Source organism: Chelonoidis abingdonii, chromosome 3 (assembly GCF_003597395.2).
Source record: "Chelonoidis abingdonii isolate Lonesome George chromosome 3, CheloAbing_2.0, whole genome shotgun sequence".
In the NCBI taxonomy this organism is placed as follows: domain Eukaryota; kingdom Metazoa; phylum Chordata; order Testudines; family Testudinidae; genus Chelonoidis; species Chelonoidis abingdonii.
In genome coordinates this window covers 206,413,085-206,432,426 of record NC_133771.1, presented here as the reverse complement: position 1 = coordinate 206,432,426, position 19,342 = coordinate 206,413,085, and the positions used below count along the sequence as shown (strand labels likewise).

General features: G+C 43.6%; 2 protein-coding genes across 2 annotated transcripts in view; one reads left to right on the top strand and one right to left on the bottom strand.

Moving 5' to 3' along the window:
• Positions 1 to 11,955: 11,955 nt before the first annotated feature.
• SPTLC3 (serine palmitoyltransferase long chain base subunit 3) overlaps positions 11,956 to 19,342 on the top strand; it is a 128,664-nt gene continuing 121,277 nt past the window's right edge. Inside the window, exon 1 of the mRNA XM_075063461.1 lies at positions 11,956 to 12,066. Coding sequence (XP_074919562.1) covers positions 11,956 to 12,066 — 111 coding nt within the window. The remainder of the gene's footprint in view (positions 12,067 to 19,342) is intronic.
• LOC116830399 (large ribosomal subunit protein mL52-like) lies at positions 13,771 to 14,032 on the bottom strand (the record flags this gene model as incomplete). Its single annotated transcript, XM_032789840.1, is given in 2 exon segments — positions 13,771 to 13,848; positions 13,850 to 14,032. Coding segments are annotated over 2 exon segments (261 nt in total), but the record flags the coding sequence as incomplete, so codon positions are not given.

The window sequence follows — 19,342 nt, the reverse complement described above, 5'->3', positions numbered from 1 at the left end:
GATAGAGGTCTATAAAATCAGGAATGGTGTGGAGAAAGTGAATAAGGAAGTGTTATTTACTCCTTCACATAATACAAGAGCCAGGGGTCAGCCAATGAAATTAATAGGCAGCAGATGTAAAACAAACAAAAGGAAGTACTTCTTCACACAACACACAGTCAACTTGTGGAACTCATTGCCAGAATCCCTCTCTTAGCATCTGGCAGATGCCAGAGGTGAAACTGACTGGCTCCATGCTGCATGTATGATCAATAAGGATCTTTGAGTCAACAAATATGTCCGCTTGAAAGCAAACAACACGTAAAGAACTTGATGGATCATGGGCTGACCGAGGCATCTCGGCCCTGTTGAAGAACATCACACAGGGGGCTGAAGTGAATGATTGATAAGGGAGTGAATGTGGGGTAATGTTCAGTTGGCATCACTCTGCAGTCTCCTCCCAAAGTATTCATTAGGTAAAAATTAGTAGCCACATGCCCACTGGGCACGTCCTCTTTCGAAGTTCAGTCATGTCAAGCCATGTTCTCACACCATTCATTCAGTATGGCCACATCAATTTGGTACCATCCCAACAAGGTCCATCAATGGCTGTTAGCCAAGATGGTCAGGCATGCAACCTCATGATCTTTTTGGCCCTGAGCCTCAGACTGCCAGATGCTGGGACTGGACAACAGGGGATGGATCACACGATGACTGCCCTGTTCTGTTCATTCCCGTTAAAGCATCTAGTATTGGTCTCTGTCAGCAGACAGGATACTGGGCTAGATGGACCATTGATCTGATACAGTAAGGCCGTTCTTATGGTCTCTGGACATAGTGGTAAAAAAAGACTTGCACTGTTGGACTGATTCTCCCATACCTTGTATAGCCATTTACTCTGTGTATTGGGGGTGTAAGACAGTGACAAATGCTACGTTTCTACTCACTCACACCAAAAGTAACATTTTATATCCTCCTTGCATGGGTGTGAATAGCTACACAAGGTGCAAGGCAATGGAGAATCAGATCCTGTATATGCTACTGCCTTGCTGTCAGCTGGAACCCATAACTGGCCATCTGTCTCTCACTTCTCCATCATAGAGTTAGGTGTTTTTGATGTATTAGTTAAAGCTTGATCCATTTTGATTTCTCAAGCTCTCTCCGGATGATATAGCTGGGTATTTAGTAGTTGCCAGAGCTCAGTGATGGGGTGGGAGTAGAGTTTGTGGGTATGCAGGATGCATGTGGCTCAAAACTAAAATGGTACATTCCTTTGCACCCCTAGCCCACAAAATCTGGCCCCATCCTGTTGACAGGTGAGCGAGGGAAATCAGATATAAAGAGGAGACTGATAATAAAGCAATACTGGTGAAACTCAGGCAGAGAGGGTGAAAATTCAAGTCCCTGCCTGCTTCGCAGTATTTCCCAATGAGCTGCCCCTAGGCCACACACTAAAGTGAGAGAGAAGTTATGAGGAGTATTAAACATGAGAGCTGGTATCTGTTCTAGGTTAACATTACTTGGGGACAAGGGGAGCTTTTTATTCTGTTGCAGTTGAGCACACAAATGCAAAATCTCCTATTTTCTCTGTGAGATCCTTCCTTTATGCACCACTGCTGTGACCTGCCATAAAAGGATGACATCATGCCTGCTCCTTGCTGAATGTGCCTGGGAACAGGTTAATAATATCCCACTCCTTTGATAAAAATCAGCAAATCTGCCTAAGCTGCTGCTGTTTGAAGTAGCAGGAAGTTCTGGGGCCTGGTTGGGAATGTAGTCAAATTCTTGCTCCACCCCAGCTGGATCTGTTTGAGCTGCAGATAATTGTATTGAACACTGCAGATTTTCTCAGTAGATTGGCATGAATGAATTAACTTAATGGGCTCCCAGAGGAAATTCTTTGCAGATCAACAGCCCACAATCACATTTCCACCTGTCTAGTGTTAGCAGCCTCTTGTACCCCCTTGCACTTCGCATAGTCCTTTACCCCTCTGCAAAGCAGGTGGAAAACACTACTGTTCTGACATGGCTGCAGCTGTAACCTCACCTCTACTGGATGTTTATACAGAGTAAGCAAATGCCCAAAACATGCAGTTCTGCCAAGTGGCACTCAGTGGGTGTAACAGACATGTTTAGATGACTCTGCTCATAGCCAGCAGGGACTGAGTGGGTGTTTTCCTACAATTGCTCCACCCAGTCATTAGCATTTGCTGTGGCTCCAGATATGAAAAGAGCTTTTTCTCTTACTCTCTCTATTCTCAGCTGCCTACCATTCCCCCTGCTGGGTCACAGTCAGCATAGACAGAGCAGATGGTGTGGGAGAGGGAAGGAGGCAGAAGCTGCCTAACACCTCAGTCACAGCTCTCTGTCAGCAGGGCAGGTGGGAAACAGGGACTGAATTGGGGGGGAGGGGATGAAGCTGGGGGGTTAGAATATGGATGGCAGTATGGAGAGAAGGGTGAAGCCCCCCACATCTCATACACACTCAAAATAGCCTCCCCTTCTGCGGCTCCAGCCTTCCCCCTCCATAGCAGTCCCTTCCCCCAAACTTATTCTGGTAACCCCCATCTCTGTCCCCCCAGGTCCTACCCCCAACTATCCTTTGCACCCCTAAGCTGATTTCCCTCCACTACTGAGGGGTGCAAGGATTAATACCTGCCTCACCCTGCCCCCACTGCTGGGGGACATGGTGTGAGTTGCAAGGGGATTCACTGAGAGGAAGTTGTATAGAGCTGCTCCGAGGCAAGCAGTATTGGTGCTGATTTAGTGCTGCCACTGCATTAGAGAAAGCCCAGTGGGTCATTGGGTATTGAGATGGAGGTAGGGTTGCCAACCCTCCTAGTTTCGGGCTCAATCTCCCAGAGCTACTACAGCCAAACTGGGAGATTTTTAGGCCACTATAAGTCTGGTGGCACAGTGGGGTTAAGGCAGGCTGCCTGCCTGCCCTGGCCCCACGCTGCTCCCGGAAGCAGCCAGCACATCCCTGCAGCCCGGGGGGCGGGGGGGAGTGCAGTGCAAGGGTCTCCACATGCTGCCTGCACCCCAAGTGTTGACTCTGCAGCTCCCATTGGCCAGGAACTGCAGCCAATGGGAGCTGCAGGGGCAGCACCTGCAGGCAAGGGCAGTGCACAGAGACCCCTGCCCTGCCTACCTCAGGGAGTTCCTGCTTGGTGGTGCAGTGAAGGTAAGGCAGGCTCTGCCCCTGCGGCTCCCATTAGCCGCAGTTCCCGGCCAATGGGAGCTGTGGAGTTGGCGCTTAGGGCGTGGGCAGCATGCGGAGACCCCTGCCCCCCACCAGGGGCCACAGGGATGTGCTGGCTGCTTCCAGGAATGGGGCAGGGCTGGGGCCAAAGCAGGCAGGGAGTCTGCCTTAGCCCTGCTGTGCCACTCACCGGGAACCACCTGAGGTAAGCACTGCCTGGTTGGAGCCTGCACCCCACACCCCCTCTCACACCTCAGCCCCTTCTCCCAGCCCTGAGCCCCCTCCAGAACCCAAACTCCCTCCCAGAGCTTGTACCCAGCACCCACTCCTGTTCTCCACCCCTCTGCCCCAAGGTCAGCCCAGAGCCCCCTCCCATACTCCAAACCCCTCGGCCCCACCCCACAGATTGCACCCCAACCCCCTGCCCCAGCCAGGTGAAAGTGAGTGAGTGAGGGTGGGGGGGAAATAAGCAATGGAGGGAGGAGGGCAGGACCTCAGAGAAGGGGCAGGACAGGGGATGAGGCAAGGGTGTTTGGGTTTGTATGATTAGATAGTTGGCAACCTTAGATGGAGGGCCAAATTTTCCACAGTGCTGCCGTCCCATGGCCCACCAACCTGGGTCCTTCAGGAGCAATGCTACCAATGGCTCTCCCACCACACCTCCCCCCTTCTCTGAGTGCAGTTCTTTAGTCACCTTTCTGATAACTTTGCAAGATGCTTATGCTAGGTCCTTCCTCACTGGGCCACCTCAGACAGACAGGCTCATCATGCCTGGCATTTTGTGAGCCTGTGGAGAGCTTAATGTCCTTTTTCCAACATGTCATCCTGCAAGGACTGTGGGACTACAGTGTGAATGCTATAGGTAAGCAGACTGCAGTTTCAGAGAGTACCCCTACATTTCACAAAAGTAACAAACTGGCTGTTGGCCTGCTGATGATAAGTTACTAGGCCAATCATGTCTTGTAGATTTAGTTACGGTTTGCAGCTCTGTACCAACGTTAGTGGCTATTTAATCAGTTCTAATTTCTGTCATAAGCTGGCAAGCCACTCAGAATGGTACCTGTGTGCTATGGCGAGGCAGCTGGCATGCTGCAATTACTGCTTCTTAAACTAATTGTGATTATTATCTTGTCTATCCCCTGTATATTTGCTTTGTTGCATCTACCCATTGCCTCTTGTCATGTTAAAACATTAGGATTTCTGGGTCAGGGACTGTTTTTGTTATGTGTGTGCCTATCAACTTATACAATGGAGCCCAGTTCCCTGACTGAGGCCTCTAAGCAGTTCTGCAGTATAAACAATAAATAACCACGTGTGATGTGATAGCAGGCCACACCACCGAGGAATCTGAGTGGCCAAGTGCAGGGCTGGCTCCTGGTTTTCTGCTACCCAAGTGGTGTAAAAAATAAATAAATAAATAAATAAAAGCCACGGCAGCGCAATCGCGCCGCTCCACTCTTCAGCGGCAATTCAGCGGTGGGTCCCTCGAAGACCCGGACCTGCCACCCCAATAGCATCTGGAATGCCGCCCGTTGGTATTGGCCACCCCAAGCACCTGCTTCTTTAGCTGGTGTCTGGAGCCAGCCCTGGCCAGGTGAGGCATAGTCAGTAAATGATTTAAACCTCATCTGATGTACAAGCAACTTCTGACATTTAAATGGAGGGAGGGATAGCTCAGTGGTTTGACCATTGGCCTGCTAAACCAAGCATTGTGAGCTCAATCCTAGAGGGGGCCATTTGAGGCAAAAATCTGTCTGGGGATTGGTCCTGCTTTGAGCAGGGGGTTGGATTAGATGACCTCCTAGAGATCCCTTCCAACCCTGATATTCTATGAAATAAGTGGCAGTTTGAGCTGATTCTCCCTTTTGTGGCAGCAATTTGACACTAGCGTGTCTCCAGTGAAACCAGTCTAAAACTGGTTTAGTGCAGAATTAGGCCAACTGTCCAGGTCTTTACTGGTTCTTAATGGTGTGACTGGTTTGCATCTGATAAAAGTTTAAAATTGTCAGGACCCTGCAACTATCTTGTGATCTGCTAGTGTGACCAAATGTCTATCACACAGAGGAACAGCATCATTTTCAATACACAAAAAATGCCTCTCTCCTAAAAGGTAGAGGCCCTCACTCTTCCACCTTTATCATCACATGCCCTGAACACTGTAACATACATTCTTCTCCACTTATATGTAGTGTGATTGCAAATGGGAACCTAGGAAAGTGCTAGTTCCACTCAGGCTCTTCCACAGGCTTATCAAAGTGAAAATCTTATGGCAGGTTTAACTTTTGTTTTTTTTTTCTCTTATCTTAGTTTAATATGAGTCAGTATGTGGCAATGGTACAGGATCACAGAAAAAATAACTTTCTTCTAATGCCTAACAGAAAACTATATTAAAAAAAAACCCTAAAACTAGTTTGTCTGCTTCATGATAGAGCTTCTCCCTAATAATAATACCACCTAACTCTTATACAGTGCTTTTCATCAGTGGATCTCAAAGCACTTTATAATGGAGTTAAAGTGTTATCCCCATTTCACAGATGGGAAAACTGAGGGACAGAGTAGAGGTGGGGGAAAGTGTTTTGCCCAAAGTCAGCCAGCAGTCTAGTGGCAGAGTTAGGAATGGAACCCAAGTTCCTGGAGTTCCACAGCTCTATCTACTAGGCCATGCTGCTATTTTCCTGCCTGCCTTTTTGCTACAAATTATAGTACATGGATTCTCACAATTGTGATTTGTGTCTATATACAAAATAATTTATGCTTGGCAGCTGACCATCTTCTTCCCTTGTCAGCAGTATCGCCCCTGTTCCTTCAATCACTTACGCATGTGCTTAACTTTACTACTGTACCATGAGTGCTATTTATACTAGTAAAGATAAGAATGTGTGTACGAGTAAAACAAAGGCAAAACAAAAAACCCTGCAGCAGCTAGTCACAGAGCCTGGGTCAACTGACTTAGACTCATGCTGTGGGGCTAAACAGAACAGTGTAGATGTTTGAGTTTGGGCTGGAGCCTGGGGTCCAAGACCCTCTCTGCTCACTGGGTTTCAGACCCCAGATTGCAGCCCGAGCCCAACATGTCTACATTGCTCTCTTGAGCCCCACGAGCCCAAGTCAGATGACTTGGGCTCTTGTCACTGCTCTGGGTCTTTTTTTGCTGTGTAGACATACCTTTAGTGTTTGCAGGACTGGGTCCCTAGATTGTGACCAGGTCATTAATCCTGCTGTATTGCATTGTAGATTAGTACCCATTGGCAGTGCATATGTGACTAGTCTACCAAGTCCTTTATCCCATTTCTCTATGTAGTGGGCCATTTCAGAGGGCTTTACCCCTGGTGATGATGGTGTTGCTAGTGCATATCTTCTGGGCACTATATCCCCTGCTTAGGAAGTGTTGAGGCAGGACAGCCATTCAGATTTTTTTTCATAGATTCATATGGTGATAGATTTCAAGGTCAGAAAGGACCACTGTGATCGTCTAGTGTGACTCATGTATAACTCAAGCCATAGAACTTCCGCAGGATAATTCCTAGAGCAGATCTTTTAAAAAGAATCCAATCTTGATTTAAAAATTGTCTAAGATGGAGAATCCAGTTGTTCCAATGGTTAATCACCTGCCCTGTAAAAAATATAGGCCTTATTTACAATCTGAATTTGTCTAGCTTCAACTTCCAGCCATTGGATCATGTTATATATCTCTCTGCCAGACTGAAAAGTCCATTATTAATGATTTGCCATGTAGGCACTTATACACTGTAATCAAGTCACTCCTTAACCTTCTCTGTGTTAAGTTAAATAGACTGAACACTTTGAGTCTATCGCCATAAGGCACATTTTCTAATCCTCTAGTCAGTCATGGGGCTCTTTTCTGAACCTTCTCCAATTTATCAACATCCTCCATGAATTGTTGACACCAGAACTGGAGACAGTTTTCCCACAAAAGTCACACCAATGCCAAATACAGAGGTTAAATAACCTCTCTACTCCTACTCAAGATTCCTCTGTTTATGCATCCCAGGTTCACATTATCTCCTTTGGCCACAGCATCACATTGGGAGCTCATGTTCAGCTAATTATCCACCCCAACCCCCATATCTTTTTCAGAGCCACTGCTTCCCAGGATAGAGTCCCCCCACAGGTGCTGATTTTCCAAAGTGCTGGGGGGTGCTCAACCCCCAGCTCTGCCCCAGGTCCTGCCCCCACTCCATCTTTTCCCCCATGTTTTATTCCAAGTCATTGATAAAAATGTTAAATAGCATAGGGCCAAGACCCAGTCCCTCAAGTACCCCCACTGGAAACATTCCTGCTTGATGACAATTCTCCATTTACAGTTACATTTTGAAACCTATCAGTTAGCCAGTTTTTAGTCCAGTGTGCCATGTTCATTTTACAGCATTCCAGGTTTTTTTAATCCAAATATTGTGTGGTACCAGGTCGAAACCCTTAAAGAAGTCTATTATATCAACACTATTATCTTTATCAATCAAACTTGTAATTTTGTCAAAGATATCTAGTTAGTTTGATAGGACCTAGTTTTTATAAGCCCATGGTGACTTGCATTAAGTACTTTAAATTCTGTATTAGTCGAGTCCCAGATCAGCTCCTCCAATATCTTGCCCAGGATCAATGTCAGGCTGACAGGCCTATAATTACTCAAACTGTCCCATTTACTCTTTTTTTAAATTGGCACGTTAGCTTTTTTCCACTCTTCGTGAACTTTCCCAGCGCTCCAAGACTTATCAAAAATGAACGTTAAGAGTTCAGCAAGCTCCTCAGCAAACTCTTTTAAAACTCTTGGATGCAAGTTGTCTGGACCTGCTAATTGAAAAATGTCTAACTTTAGTAGCTTCTGTTTAACATCTTCCAGAGATACTAGTGGAATGGAAAGATTGTTAGCATGATGAGACTTTATCATCTGTTCTTCCCCAAACACAGAACAGAAATATATATTGAACAGTCTGCCTTTTCTCAGAATTATTCACTGGTGCAAACACAGTTAGGAAGTGTAATAGACATGACTGCACAAGCATGATTGATACATGATTTTGTTGCAGAAAAAACCTTCAACATGGGTTCCATCATGTCTGTTGTAACCAGGTAACATTGACCTGAACAGAGTTGCATCAGGGATGAATTTGCCTATAATATAGACGGCCCTCAAAAGATACCTGTTTTGTGAACTCCCAAGTTTTATGTTTTGTTTGAGTCTGAGAGGGTGGGTTGAGAGGACAGGGTTTAGCCTGGCCAGGATAGCCTTTCTCTTATGCCTTTTTTAAATTGTTAGGTAAGATGATTATACACATGGGGTCTTTTAATTTCATATTGATTGTTCATGAGCTCAGAGAGATGTTGACAGATACATTGGAAAGTAAAAATACTATAGGAATCATGTTTATTTTTTACTCATTTGAGAAGCCACAGGCAATCCAGGGGCCATTTTGAGGCCCCCCGAATGGGTAACAAATAGGGAGTAGGCCCAGGTCCTCAGAGGTTGATTTCAATAGAAGTTAGAAGCCTAAACACCTTTAAGAGTCTGGGCCCTACAACTCAGGACTAAAGGTGGAGTTTAGATCTCAAGAGCAGATTCATCCCTCCCACGGGGAAGGGATGAGAGAGAAAATGAACCACATGTGGCAGATGTTAATCATGTTACTTAATACCCTACATCTGAGAAACTACAGTGAGGAGGGGAGAATAAGATCCTTTATAGAATAGATGGGGAGTGATAGCTCAGGGGTTTGAGTATTGGCCTGCTAGACCTGGGGTTGTGAGTTCAATCTTTGAGGGGGCCACTTAGGGATCTAGGGCAAAAATCAGTGCTTGGTCTTACTAGTGAAGGCAGGGGGCTGGACTTGATGACCTTCCAAGGTCCCTTCCAGTTCTAGGAGATAGGTGTATCTCCTATTATTATAGACTAGTATATACAAACTCAGGTATACTAGAATCACTGGCTTTCTGCTACTAAGATGTGTCCAAGATGGTACATTTTCCTACCATAGGGTGGTAAGTCAGTCTCAAAGAGCACAAAGCATCTTTTCCAGGAGACTAGGGTTCATTGAGAGACCATAGAAATAAATCCAATATGGAGAATGCTCAGCACGCCTTTCTTTTAGGTAGGTGCGCTAGGTACAGAAAGAACAGATATAATTCATTCTTGTCATCCTTAATTTTGTAAGGATTCTATTGGTGATGCAAGAAAACCACAGGATACCACTATTGCTGGACATTCACCCCACCTACTTCCTGGCTGTCCTTACCTGGATCTTTCCCCCAAGTCCCAATCACTTACTATAACTGATTATTAGCCTGTTACTGCACACTAACAATAACTAGCCTATCATACAGTCACCCTGCTGATTGGCTTAATGGAGTCTATCAGAGACTGTGATTCATACAAAAATAAGGCAGTGTTGTCTAGTAGGTTGAGCAAGAGACAAAGGCCAGGAACTCCTGAATTCTAATCCTCACACTGACTCATGTGTGAGGATTAGAAATGTGGAAAATGTGATTACATTTTCCAGGTTTTAATAACCCATGTCACTGTTTTGGTATCTCTATAGTGAGTGGCTCTGTTGTCTTCAGCAAAGGCTGTTACCATCTTTCTGATACTGAGGATGTAGGTCAAAGGTTACTCACAAAGGAAGACAAAATCAGGCATCAAGCTTGTGTAAATGTGGATTTGTTGGATTGGTGGCATGGTGTGTTGTTTGTTGTGCTGCTTTCTGATAAATTAAAGGCCCGGAAGGGTTTTTTATCTTTGTACAGCTCTTGAATACCCTGGAAGACTTATGGACAATTGGAGAAGTAGGGAGATTCTGACATACTAAGGAAGTAGAACCTGTTTCACTGAAGAGGGAAATGAGTTTTACGGAAATTACAAAATTTAGGAATTTACAAAAACCAAACAACAATTTAAGATGCTTGGGAGAAAAATTTTCTTTGTAAACAATTCAACATCCCTCCCTATCAATCGATTCAAAGCTAAAGAAAAACACTCTAAACACACATTTCTGAGTCCTCCAACACTCTTCAAATAAGGGAAGACATAATTTGACATTCCTGATACTTCTAAAGGAAAAAAACACCTTTCAGGCCTTAGAATACATATTTTGAAGAAACAAGAGATTTTGCCTCTTTAAATCATTTTCCTTTGCAAGTCATGAAGAAGAGAGAGAGAAAGAGAGGAAACACAGTTTAATATTTCAGTACATGACCCTGGCAATAGATTTCAGAACTGGCAAAAAAAAATTATACTCCATATTTTAAATCTGGTTAATTCAACATTTAAATATTGATAATGCAGTTTATGTTAACTTGAAAGTTTCCTGTATTTGCTTTGGAGTCAAATAGTGAGTTTCATTTTCTGTATTGTAACCTATAGTTTGCTGTCAAGAAAGCAGCTTTCTTTTCCACTGTTTCTTTTATTTAAACATTTCACATATTTTTACCGATTAAAGCCTCAACCCTACTTTTCTTTGAAATGTAGATTATATAGATGTTTTCCTTTAATCAGAAAAATTAAAATTATAGTTTTAGTTGTTGTTAGAACATAGACACTATAAAGATCTCCACTTCCAATAAATCAAACAGATAAGCGATCTCAAATCGGAAAAAGCATCCTGTGAATCTGTTTGTCTGTAAAATCGACAGGGCCCTGATTCTGCAAAGACACATGCTTAACATTAAGCACGAGTGTTTCCTTTAAAGTCAAAGGGCCCCAGTCCTACAAGCATGCACATAGGTAATCCCATTTACTACTTACATGCATAAATGTTTTGAGGCTTAAGTTTAAAAATAAGACCCACTCAAACCTACCCGTAACAAATTTTTTAACATTTCTCATCATTTGAATTGCATAGCAATCTGTTTAATCCTATTGTTAACAAAGCTAAAGCAGTTGAGACCTGTGCTCTCACTGCAGCATAGTAATGGTCTATACCAGAAAGATCTCACCAAATGGAAGTTTTTCCTGAGTAAACACTATGGACTTGTATCAGGATATCTTGGTAAAGAAGATATTAAAAAAAAAAAGAATTCTGCTGAAGGTGGAATGGAAGTGCCACATTCTAAGAAAGGCCCGAATATGCAAACACTTTGCATGTGCTTATCTTTACTAATGTAAGTAGTCCCCTTGTTAGCACAATTGTTTACAGGCTCAAGACCAAATAAATCTGTGCTAATTTTGGCTACTGGGCCTATTTCAACACTAATTGTGGCTGACATCAAGATTTGCATAAGTTTAAAATATATAGTTTTCCTTTAGAAAGTCTTTCTGCCTTCTTATTATTTTTAAATTTTAAACTTTCAACCTTTTACTCTGCAAAGCAGGATAATCTATCACTTCTCTGAGTGTTATCAAGGGGAAAAAGTTTGATACTGGGAAATATTTAGGAGGCAATGTATCTTTAAGCGTCTCCACCTTGGAATCCACCCACTTCTTTCTAGCTGCAATAATCTTGTTGACTCACTCACATAGGTGCTATGTTCATTCAGTAACCAGCATGAGCTGTACACTTCATAGTTTTTAAAAGCAGACCTGTTATCATGTACTTGCCATTCTACCTCACTGGGGCTGAAGCTGTATAAAGGTGATAGTTTGGTTTTAGTTTCTAAGATCCTGCAAAAACATAGTCCCTCCTCTCTTCCTGGAAAAGCCAGACAGACCAGTTGGATACCTTTCAGGCCTCATCTCAGAACATTATTTGTTCATCCCTCTGCCTTTTTAAAGTAGAAAGACCCGGGACACTCTTAAGAACTGAAAATCTTATTGATTTAAACAAATGGCTAATCCCAATGCTGTCTGTAATGGACATCTACATTGTCATCAGAAACGGAATAACCTCTTAAAAAGTGGAATCTATAAGAAAAATGGAATTGCTAAAGAAATTCAGGTAAGATTTAACTAATCACTTACTGAATTGTTCTGAAATCATTTAGATTAACAGTTACATGTATTTAATAAGCTAGTTTTGTAATTTTTATTTAATGGATGGTACAGTATTGGCTTTTTCTGATAAGTTTTACCCACGTGAGACCTGATCCTGCATTCTTTGCATCACTGGCTTAAGTCAATGAGTGTTATGGGTGCTCAAGGAATATAGAGTGGAGCCCTTGATCTAACTAGACTTTGGTATTTCATATCAAAAATAGAGAAACCACACACAGTTTAGAGTTGTGGTTCCCTAAAGCTTTCCTACTCAAAGTGCTGATAGTGGTTTCAAAACGTGTTTTATCCTCTTAGAAAGTTTGTGTGAACTGTTTTTATTATGATTTGATGCTGCACACGCGTGACTTGGAAATAAGGAAGGAAAAATGAGGAAGGAGAGAGGTTTTTGTTGTTGTTGTTTGTAGCTTGATTTTCCTGGTGATTATACTGTTGCGTGCCTTGCATTGTGTCTGGTTTACCGAGGCATGCTTAACAGGCTTAACAATTGATCTCTTTTTATTTACATTAATTTTACAGTGTTAGTAGTACTTAAAAATCAGATTAATCTGCAGACCACTCTTGCAAGGTGTTGGCATCTAATCTGCCTTTTTGAAACCACAGCCTTTCATTTGCATGAATGTCTCACTACAGCTAATGAGAGGTGCATGGTTTTCCCCATGTGGTACATCAAAACCACAGGTGTTCTCTTGTTAAACAGGTTGTACGGGCTACATTTTAAAAGATGTAGCTGGGTGAAGCCTATCATTATCATCAGTGTGTTGGATCTTCAAACCAAAGTTGTGCTGGCTTTGAGAATATATTGATGGCTACATAATTTTTGAGCTAAAGTTTCAGTCGGGAATAGAAAAAGTTCAAGAGCTAAATTTTGTGCTTTGGGAAGCGAAGCAGTAAGCAACACTATCTTGTGCCTGAGTGCTTACCTGACATATTTTTTCTAATTTGGCCTATGCCTAAAACTTTAGGCATTGACTGTAGTTCTTTGAATTGTCAGGCTTAGATGTATTAAAGTCAAGAAACTTCTGACTTAGTTCTTTTCATAATGAGAAGCTCACGCATTTACCACCTTCATTAAGGTGGGTAAGGACACACTCAATGTAAAAGTTAGTGGGTGCTGGCCCCAGGAGTCTCCAGTCTGAGTGGCTTTTGGCTGCTGGCCGAACCCCATTGTGGAAGGGAAGAAAACTTGTGCAATGACAGGGAAAACCATGTCTTGGGATTTGCTCCTATAAACTAAATGTGAAATTCTGTGGCATCGTTTTAAAAATTAAAAATATTTCCATTTGTATTATATGAAATCTATACTTTCAGCATTGGTAGCAAATTCTTAGGCATGCATCTCACCCTCCAGAAACAGTTTAGTGGCTGGACAAAGAATGAGAAATTGTTACAGTAGCAAATTCAGAGGCGTGAAAAGCTTTGCCACCTATTGATGAATAGGAATATAGCCAGAAAAACAAAATAATGTGTGTTTGGGGGTGAACGGTAAGAAAACAATGACTGGAGCATGGGAGGGGGTTACTTGATGCACCTGTAAAAGTTGGGAATTATTACCCTTAAACGGCAAATCAGTGAAGGAAAGGGTGGGTATTAATCAATCATTTTGTTGTTGAGAGGATTTGGAGGGTGCAGGGTGTTTTATTGGGTGGATTCAGTTGATGGAAGGCTGCAGCTGGTTCTGCCTTTTGGTTTCCGTGGCCTCCTGTTTCTTGTGCTGTTGGACCTCGCAGTTTTTGCAGCCATCGGTCCATGTCCTGGGACAACATGGCCACCCAACGCACAAATGCCTCATTGTCTTGCTTGCAATGAATCTGCCCCTTCCCTGATGGGGTGGGGCACCGATCTACAAACGACCAATCAGGTAGATCGCCGAGGCACTCATATCCTTCCAAGCTGGGGTCAAGTCCCTGTTGGATTTTTCATTGCTCCATCACTTGATTGGCGACTCCTCAGTGAATGTGTGCGGGGGCTGCTACCTGTCAAGGTGCCAGCTTGAGGAGCCTAGGGGCTGCCACTGCTGTTCTGAAAGAGACAGTGTTATAATACGCAGTACATTCCAACTACGTATCTCAAAGCAGTTATAGGGGGGAAGTATCATTCTCCCCAACTTAACAATGGAGAAACGAATGCTCGGAGGGATTAAGTGGCTCACTCAAGGTCACAGTAAGTCAGTGCAGATCTGGTCTGAGAATCCAAAGCTATGTCTATGCTACCTGCCATTCGAACTGTAGGGGTATAAATAGCAGTAAAGTGTGTAAACCCCCTGGGAGGATGCTGCAGACATAAACTACAAGGGTTCCCATTAATGTAAGTCCCAAACTGCAGGGCAGTGTAGACAATGTAGACAGTGCAGACAAGCCGCAGGTCTCCTTACTCCCAGACCCATGCCCTATTATTATCTGTCTGCCCTATTCAGAATGCCATGCTGCTTCTCTCATTGGACTACATTGCCTGCTACAAACACAGATTGAAGGAGAAGCGGACAAGAACAGACAGGAGAGCTGTACAACAGGAATCTTGTTCCTGATCTACCTTTTCCTGTCTGGTCTGTCTCCTCCTCCCAGTTAACAATGCCCCCATTTTATCATGTCTTCCAATTCTTCCATCCAGACGTGTAGTGGATGCTGATGCTGCTCTGTTTCTGGTACTTGTCTGTCCTCCATCACTCTAGCACTTTACTATCCTTAATATATTTATCATCACAGCTGCCTTGTGACATAGGGAGATTCCATTATCCCCATGTTCCCGATGGGAAATGGAGGCACAGGGAAACTCAGTGGTCAGACAGGAAGCCTGTGGCAGAGCAGGAATTGAACCCAGGTCTGCCATAATTCAGGCTGGTGTTCTAATCACTGAACCTTTTCCCCCACTTATCCTTGCTCTTCACCTTGACCCCACTTTTCTGCCCATTCATTATTGATGAGTAAGTCACTTGCATGGGGAGTATCCCAGAATACTTGGGTGATGTAGTTGACAAAACTGGGTCTGACACTGATCTCCGTGTGGCTTGAAAGCTTCTCTCTCACCAACAAAAGTTGGTCCAATAAAAGATATTACCTCACCCACCTTGTCTCTCTAATATGCAGGGACCAACATGGCTACAACACTGCAAACAGTTTATTAGATGGCATTTTGCCTTTTATGACAAATTGCTGACAGAAGTCAGTGTTTCTTTACCTGCAGTGATAGCCAGATATATAGCATAACATATAATTAATATCTGCAACAAGAAAATGATAGGTTCATGGTTCTCTGGGGGCTGTCTAGGTCCCTATACAACTAGACTTCAGCCATCGCTTAATCAAAATAGTAATTAAAATCTTGCTGCCTTTAACAGCATGCTCAATGTAAATGTGCAGTGAAGATTTAAGTCCAGTTTTATAGGGATGTAGGCAGCTGTCAAGCAACCTTTCTCCTTTCATTTTGTGTGTCTCTGCTTGCACTGGTGAGCTGCAGAAGAATGAATAATTGTTTCTTTGTTGGGGCAGATCTGATCTGAAGAACTATACAGAAGCACTTCATAGATTTTTAAAAATCATTTTCACTCTGCTGCTGTTTAGTATTAGTGCTGCGGCATAGGACATCAAAGCAGAAGTAGGAATGAAAGAGGTAGAGGAAAAACTGGGTAGTAGATGGGAAGTCTACATTTTCTTCCACTGGCCAAACAGAGGTCTTTTGGAGTTCCTTGTGGAGAATGTGTGTCTGTACAAATCATTTGCAGAGAGTCCACACCAGAAATCTTGTGTGGACTTTTGTGACAGGCTTGGGAGGGAAAATGCAGGAGGGAGAGTTTAATAATTTGATTAGAACGGGTAGCAGGAATGAAAGGAGCAGAGTACTGGAGGCAACAGAAGTCAAAGAATTCCTCATGTGGTGATACTTCCATCCTGTCAAAGAAACAGAGCTACAGAGCAGCCAGATTGTGAAGTGGGGAGTTCACACCCCAGGACAAACTCACTGTGTGTGCTCCTGTATCTGCAGCTCAGAGACCTGCAGGAGACCCTGTGCCCAGACAATTCCCCCACACCATTGGTCATACCAGGAGTCCACAGGCAACAGTGTCAGGTGACATCTGAATATTAGAAGCAGGCTGATGTAGAGGATGATCTTACTGCTGCTGCATTTACTACTGTGTGACTCAAGCAGTGGAGCAATTTTGAACACCAAGATGGAGGGCAAGGAGACCCTCCTGCACAGCTCCATGAGGTCACATGCCCAGGAGACTCCACATTTGCTTTGATCTCTTCAGCTAGATCCTCCCCTTTGCCTTCCCAACAGCAGACTTTGACATGTGCTCTTGGTTTCCTCCTTCTTTCTCCACATATCCTGCCATTCTTTCCCCTCAGCTTAGTGAGGGGAAGTTTTTCCTCAGTAATGAGATCTCAGAGCATGTTCTCAACCCAAACATCGAAAGATCTGCAGCCCCTTCAGCTAGCCTCAAGCTGTGCTTTGCTTCCTCAGTGAGGTTCTGGCTGGGGATCAGCTTTCTGGCATCTGGATGAAGCCAGAAGGTGGTGACACATGGTATGCAGAGTTCTTCCCCATACAGTGGTGCTGGAATGAGCAGTGGTGGGGATGTGGGAGTAATAATATCAACCGAATGCACGGCCTCTGTCATATACAGGATTCACAGTTTTGTTCAATGGCTTTCAGCATCCCCACTAGAAGAACTGTTCCAGCGCACCATGCCACACATCCATCTCTAATAATCACAAGTAGCCATATAGAATTTCTACCTAAAGAGCCCCTCTCCAGGCCAGAAAGTCAACCGCCTGTACTAGGTCAGTGAGGCTGCATAGGATATGTGGTACTGGTGTGCAGAAATGAGCTCACCAAAGTACGCTGCTAACAGAATCCAATTTTAAAAGCATGGAATGGGAGGGGTGGGACAAAACTGGTATTGGAACAAAGGCTACCACAAGGATCAGTAGGGGTCATGGAGATTCTCATGGTTCCCTAGGCAGGCAGCCAGCCAGCCAACAGGAGCAGAATGCAGCATCTGTTAAATTGTCAGTTTAGCAATGATAGGTGTGGGGGTATTTTTTCATTGTCTCCCATCCTCTAACCTAGATAGCTTGTGTGACACGTAAGAGGATGTTTTCCCCAAACCACAACATTCTGCTTTATTTAGTTTCTGAGAAATGAAGTGTCTCCTCACAACATCCTTTAGACCCGTCCTTCACTTTTGTAACAAGCCCCATGGTAACAGTCCTCAGCGATCACCAGTGAGTAACCCTGAAGTATGTCATCTGCAGACAAACACTCCTTTTCCAATGCACTGACTTCATCTGCATCATCCTGTGATTGCACAACAGACTGTCACATCTTCTGTACCTAAAGGACCTGCCTTCTCCCTCCATTCCCTGAAGCCCTGCTTGTTTGCTGCTAAATTGACTGATTTCTGTGTTGTGGTCTGCCCCCGGCAGAGATACTGTAATGAGGCTTTCCTGGTGCTCTTTAGTGGTTTCTTTGCAGTTGTAGAAGGCCTAATGTTTCTCTTCTGTAGTTCTCCCTAGGCTGCTGCTGTGCCTACCTCTCTTGTTAGCGTCATGTGTTGAAGGCCAATAAAGGCAGTCCCAAAGAAGAACTTGCTTAAAGTAACACAGCCGTGAGGGGAGATTTGTAAATGTTCCCCAGATCACTGGACAAAGAGCCCCTATGCAGACTATTTTTGTAATCAGCCCTGACCCCTCACAGTTTGGGCCATATATATTCACAAACACGCAGTTATTATGTGTCACTGATCATAGTGGTGTGGATGGGAAATTAGAAACCAATACAAGGCACTATCAGAATATAGGCTGAAGAATTTAACTTGCATCATTATTATACAAGCAGTCCTTAGGTTTACATATGTGGATTTTATGGACTGATAGGGAGGTGCTAAGCAGCTGCCAACAAGTGTTGAGCCCAAAAGGAAAAAAACTTTTTTTATAATCATGAATTATACAAAAGTCTTTCAGGCTATGTCCTAATACATCTTACACACCTACACAACTCACTCTTTTACTCATGGCTACTATCTACCTTGCTTGACAAGCCTTCTTGGCATTGTTCTTGGTACCTGCTTACAGATGTAAAACACATGCTTAGGTTTAATAACTCTATGGGCAGGTGCATCTCTGGGTGAATTTGTTATGGTAGTTATAAAGTGGGTGGGTCATTGGTGTTTGTAAAGTCCAGTTTCAGCTCAAACTGAGAAATTTAAACTTGCTGTATAAGATAGAGTAGCGGGGAAAGTTATAATGAAAAACTTGTGCATTAGTAATTGAGTGCCCATAAGACCCAGACCCAAGATCTGGTTAGCCCTAACAAAACCACACAGGGAAAGGGGATCCTTACCTCTGCTTTCTGTATGGCCACATCAGTACTAGTCAGAATCTACCCTGTGGAGCCTAATTTTTCAAAGGTGCTGAGCCACCTGCAGCTCCCATTGAATTCAACAGGAGCTGCAAATCCTTGGCACCTCTGAAAACTAGGCAGATAATGTCTAGTAATTAACATAGAAATGCATTGCCTTCCCCACTCCTCTTGTCCTCAAATAAAAGTGAAAGAAAGATGACTGACCCAAAGATGATTCTTTGTAACCTAGAACTTTCCAGGGCAAAAAGGATTTTAAAGAATCAACATAGTTGCTGGGCCATATATTTCTGAAATACATTTTATCTTGGTGTAGAAGACATGCAAGCAGCCCCCAGATACTTACCCTTCTGAGAATTTGCTCTGGACACAAACCTACCATAGAAATCCTTCCTATGACTATGGCAGATTTGAGTGTAAACAGATGCTTACTATTTTATAGGTTCTTTTCATCTCTCTTTGTATGTTATGTTGTCTTTTACAAGCAGATTGATTCAGTTATCCATTTTCGACAGACCTCCCGATGTTTTTAATAAGTGTCTTTTTTCTTCATAAAGTTCCCTGCTGGAAGGTGTCTAATGAAGGTGGCTTGCATTGGGGGGTGGAGGGTGTCTGCAGGGGGATTTTGACTTTCTTTGCTGCTCTATGCTGTATTAAAAAAAAAAAAGTGGTGAGAGGTCCTTCCATACTCCCTTCTCCCTCTTTTCCTCTTCCCCCCAAGAGAAAAGGGTAGCTTGGCTTTTGCATTAGAAATTCAGGTCTTGTCTACTATGGTAGACTCTGTGGTAACTAGAGAAATAGCGAAATTAAGACATCACAAGTGTCAAGAGACTTACAGCTGAGCTGATGTGAAGGGTAGGATC